The sequence below is a fragment of the Nelusetta ayraudi genome, unplaced genomic scaffold, assembly GCF_046127955.1.
Source record: "Nelusetta ayraudi isolate G7.1 ecotype Tasmania unplaced genomic scaffold, CSIRO-AGI_Nayr_v1 ptg000227l, whole genome shotgun sequence".
Classification (NCBI taxonomy): Eukaryota; Metazoa; Chordata; class Actinopteri; order Tetraodontiformes; family Monacanthidae; genus Nelusetta; species Nelusetta ayraudi.
The window spans coordinates 20,001-25,000 of NW_027466276.1; the positions used below are offsets into that span (position 1 = coordinate 20,001).

General features: G+C 52.7%; 2 protein-coding genes across 4 annotated transcripts in view; one reads left to right on the top strand and one right to left on the bottom strand.

Moving 5' to 3' along the window:
• Nucleotides 1-1,341, bottom strand: part of LOC142881998 (transcription factor COE3-like) — a 14,651-nt gene extending 13,310 nt beyond the window's left edge. The window contains exon 1 of the mRNA XM_076016431.1: nucleotides 657-1,341. Within this exon, the coding sequence (XP_075872546.1) occupies nucleotides 657-790 (134 nt within the window). The 5' untranslated portion in view covers nucleotides 791-1,341. The remainder of the gene's footprint in view (nucleotides 1-656) is intronic.
• Nucleotides 1,342-4,716: 3,375 nt separating this feature from the next.
• Nucleotides 4,717-5,000, top strand: part of arap3 (ArfGAP with RhoGAP domain, ankyrin repeat and PH domain 3) — a 13,254-nt gene continuing 12,970 nt past the window's right edge. For 2 of the 3 annotated variants that reach the window (XM_076016418.1, XM_076016419.1), the window contains exon 1: nucleotides 4,717-5,000. This exon is cut by the window's right edge. The gene's annotated coding sequence lies outside the window, so the exon portion shown is untranslated. The other variant, XM_076016420.1, reaches the window with a different exon arrangement.

Genomic DNA, 5,000 nt, shown 5'->3' on the forward strand with positions numbered 1-5,000 from the left:
GAAATCTGAGCGTCGTGACAGACAAAAAAATGTGAAAGGAGGTGAAAAGGAGGTGAAACTCCTCCGAGTCGTCGGATTCATTTCTCCTCCTTTTGCCGCTAATTTCTCTACAATTTCCTCCTCATTTGGCGGCCGGAAGCTCGCGGACCAGCCCGGACGGGATCCGCGCGCCGCGACGCGTCCGTGCGGCGGCAAACCGCTTCGAGGGAAGCCCGGTCCGGTCCGGCCCGACACGGCCCGGTCCGGACTGGGCCGGGTCCGGAGGCTCCAGCCTGCTGCTCCGCGGAGGTCCGGCGGACGGCGGTTCGGCTGTCAGCCGGACGGACGGACGGACGGAGGCAGCTGATTGGCTGCTGCTGACACTAATGAGCGCGAGTTGGAGCGGAATCGGTTCGGTTCGGAGGAGGACGCAGGTTCGAGACCAAGAAGCTGCAGGCTGTTTCAAAAAAGACAAAGAAAAAAAAGAAAGAAAAGAAAACTTTGTTCCGCTTCTGGTGTGTGTGTGTGTGTGTGTGTGTGTGTGTGTGTGTGTGTGTGTGTGTGTGTGTGTGTGTGTGTGTGTGTCACAACTCTGCGGCGCAACTTCGCGAGTGTGTGTCACGAGCCGGGACCGCGGCTCCGGACCCGACCGGGGCCGCGGACCGGGGGTTAGTTACCTCTGCGCCGCCGTGTTGGCGTCCAGGATCCCGGCGCCCTGCATCCAGGAGCGGACCGGGGTCATGCCGGTGGGCAGCGGCTCCTCCTTCATGGTCAGAGCCCCCCTGGGGAGGCTGTCCTGGAGGGAGAACATCCGGGAGGAGCAGCAGGAGCAGCAGGAGCAGCAGGAGGAAGAGGAGGAGGAAGAGGAGTAATCCTCCCCACGACAGGCGCTCAAAAAGCCCCGAGACCACCTGGATTAAGGTGGAGAGAAGAGGTGGAGGAGGAGGAGGTGGGAGGAGCAGCTCCTGGTCCACAGCCTGCTGGTCCCGGGTCCCTGTGGTCCGGTCTGGTCCGGTCCAGTTAGAGGAGGCCGGCAGGAGCAGCGAGCAGCAGCATCTCCAGAGGAAGAGGAGGTGGAGAAGAAGGTGGTGGTGGTGGTGGTGGGGAGCAGCGGGAGGTCCGGGCAGCCTGAGGCCGGGCAGAGAGCCTCCCAGCCGGGATCAGAGCGAGCAGAAGAGCCGCTGCCGCTGCTGGAGGAACCAAAAGTGGGGATGAAAAAGAGAAGCAGCGCTTCAAAAAAGGAGTAAAATGAAATGATTAGCAAACAAGAGGGAGGGAGGAGGAGGAGGAGGAGAAGGAGGAGGAGGAGGAGGGCCGGGGAAGGGCTGCTGCTCCCGGGGGAGACCCCCACACCTCCTCCTGCTCCTCCTCCTCCTCCTCCTCCGTCCCGCCGCCGGTGGCTCGGGGCTCCCCGGGGGGGCGGGGCCTCATTAGCATACCCCGCGCCTCTGGCCCCCTCATTGGCCGCCGAGGCGTCTGACGTCATTGTGATGGCCAACCAACCCCCCTAGCCCCCTAAACAAGGCTTTCCGCGTGGACAGCGGCGCGAAGACACGAAGAAGAAGAGGTGGAGATGTTTAAAGAGTTTAAGTGTCTCACACACACACACACACACACACACACACACACTCAGCTCCGTCCGTGAATCTGTATTCACTTCCGGTTTCTTGGCAGATTTGGCGGGATTAACGGGTTTCCCGCGGAATAATCCCGCTGTCAGTCAGACTGACACGAGCCGTGTCCGTTTGGCGCCAATTTGCGGGACTTTTTTTATTATTTTGTTTTATTTTGACGTTCGGACGTATGGCGCGTACACACACGCACGCGCACACACGGGAGGTGGGCAGCTGTGCCTGTGGAGGGAGGGGCGGGGGGGGGGGGCTGTGATAGTAATGATTTTTATTTGTGTTTTGGTGATGATCGAATTAATCTGCACCTCCTGCTCCTCTGTTTTTGATACTCCTCCTCTTCTCCTCCTCCACCTCCTCCTCCTTCTCCACCTCCTCTCTGCTGCTCCTCCTCCTCAGCTCCTCTCCTCTAATTAAGCAGAGAGGGAGTGAAGCCTGATGAAATATTTATCAGCTGCTCCTCCGGGACGAACTCATGTCTGGAAAACATCTCGGAGCAGGAGGAGGAGTAGGAGGAGAAGGAGGAAGAGGAGGAGAAGGAAGAGGAACTGGATGAGGAGGAGGTAAAGAAGTGAAAGGTGGAGGAGGTGGACCAGGAAGGAGAGGGGGAGAAGGGAGAAGGAGAGGAGGTGCAGGGAAAGAAGAAATTCTTTCCCTGCACCTCCTTCTCGGGAGTCGGAGGAGAACACGGAGGTGGAAAGAGAAGAGGAGCAACGGGAGGAGGAGGAGGCCGTGAAGAAAGAGGTGAAGTACAATGAGCAGCTGAAGGTGTTGGAGGAGCAGGAGGAGCAGCGGAACCAGGCTGAGGTTCCGCTGCTCCGGTTGTTTTGTCTCAAGAAGTTTTTCTGGAACCCAGAACCTCCTCCAGGACCAGAACCAGAACGAGAATTGGAACCAGAACCTCCTCTAGAACCAAAAACATTCAAAATAAAAAAAATCCAAATTAAACCTACTGCGTGTTTGCGACGAGCAGAAGTTCGGGCGGGCTCGTCCCGTCCTGCGGTCACTGCTGCCCCCCAGTGGCCAGCAGCAGCCACTGCAGCTGCTCGGCGCCACACAACACAATGTAACTCCGTACACTGACGGCTCGAAAACGACACCGCCGCAGTTGTAGACAATTGTGATTGATATTGAAATAATATCGATCGCTATTGATCAATTATTGTTTACACATTTTTCAGTTTTCAGTCTGAAAAAAATCAAAACCAAAGCACTCAAGAAATTAAATAAAAACAATTGCTGCCGTTGAGGCCACATTTTAACTGGTGTGTGTGTGTTATTATTTTGCTTTTGAGTTGTTGTTGTTTTAATTATTGTTGCTGTTTATTGTCTAACAATAATTGTCATTATTATTATTATTGAACGTCATTAATAATCATGACCAATGAGATCAAAGCAGATTTAAAAATAATCTGACGTTTCGTCTTTGAAATTTTGTCAATTCATTTTCCTGTGACAAAAAAAAAGGAAAATATTGTGAGGTGTTTTCCTGCTGAGGCAAACAATAAATTCACATGATGATAATATTGATGATAATATTAAATATCGCGATTATTGATTTAAAAAATAAGAGTGGAATGATTTTCTTTCTTCTTTTTCTGAACAGGGTCGAGAATCGATGTGAGTCGTGACGGATCGACTCGGAGTCGTTCACATCTTCCCCGATCATCGATCAAATCGATCGATCAGTGGCTGATCCGATCGGAACCCGCTGAACTGATCAGTGATTCTTTTGAATCGCCGTTCGATTCGCCGCCGAACTGCCGCAACAAACTCGGAGGAAGAGCGAGAGTGACACCTGGCGGAGGAACTGGCGCACTGCACCACTCCGCAGTTCAGGTTGGAAGAGGATGAGAAATCACTGCATTCCTGGTGGTGTCAAATTCAAACACCGAGTGGGGTCAAAAGGTCAAATTGGGACAAGTATTTATAAACGATTCAAATAACTAAAATAAACTCGTCAAAATAAATTCGATGTCAATAAAAAATCGTAAGATTCTTTTTATTTTCAGCCTTCTGATTTAAATTTCAACGGGAACCTTTTCCCACTGGCTGATGATACATTTAGAAATAAAATAACCACAACAAAGCAATGAAGTCATAATAATAACAACAATAATGTCCTTCAGTCAATGTCCTGACCTGATTGAGCAGCAGAGCATTCTGGGATGTGTAGCGTTAGCGCCACTTGTGTTGCCTAATAGCAGCAGGCCTGCAGCTCCAGCAGTGGTTGTGTACTATAATGACAGTGCAGGGCCAGTGTGACACCTATGAGCATGAGGGGCATGAACATTGGGAATGTTGGGGAAGCATCCACCTGGGACGATGACAGAGCATCGCCTCATTGGTCGATGTGAAAAATATGAAATAACCTGAAAACACACAGAAACGGGAATAAAGGAAAGTGGGGAAGAAGTTTTTAATCTGAAGGTGATGCTGGATAACACACACACACACACACACACACACACACACACACACACACACACATATGGCTCCGACTGTTCCTCCTCCTCCTGTTCCTCCTCCCTCTCCACCTCCTCCTCTTCTTCCTCCTCCTGCTCTTCCTCTCCCTCTTCTTCCTCCTCCCTCTCCACCTCCTCCTCCTCCTGTTCCTCTTCCCTTCCACCTCCTCCTCTTCTTCCTTCTCCTGCTCCTCCTCCCTCTCCTCATCCTCCTTACCCTCCCTCTCCACCTCCTCCTGTTCCTCCTCCCTCTTCACCTCCTCTTCTTCCTCCTCCTGCTCCTCCTCGCCATCCACCTGCTCCTCCTCCCTCTCCTCATCCTCCTTATCCTCCCTCTCCACCTCCTCCTGTTCCTCCTCCCTCTTCACCTCCTCTTCTTCCTCCTCCCTCTCCTCCTGCTCCCTCTCAACCTCCTCTTCTTCCTCCTCCTGCTCCTCCTCCTCCTCCACCCAGAGGAAACCTCCTGCTTCCTTCGAGGAGGCAGCGCTCCATTGTCTCAGCCACTTCCTGTTTCCTGTTGCTCCGCTGTGATTGTTGCCGGGCGGAAACTCTGCTGCGGTGCGAGGACGGGACAGGAAGTGGCTCCACACCGGAAGTCCTGCTGTCTGTCCACCCCATGCACCTCCCGACTCGCCTTTAAAGACACAGAGTCCCCGCTACAGAACTTCAGCGGCCGTTTGGCCGAGGCTAACATGCTAACATGCTAACCAACAACAACCAACTAGCTGCCTCCCTCTTCAGCAGGGGGCGGGGCCAGTCACACAACAACATAATTAAAAAAAAATAGTTGTCTGCTGTCGAACTCCTGGTCAACACAACTTTGTGTATGTTTTTTTTTTAAGTTGTGGTCTGACTTCCGGTTTTAGCTGCTCGATGCTTTTATTTTGGAGCGAGTCTCCCGGAAGTAGCTGCTGCTGCTTGCTGCTGC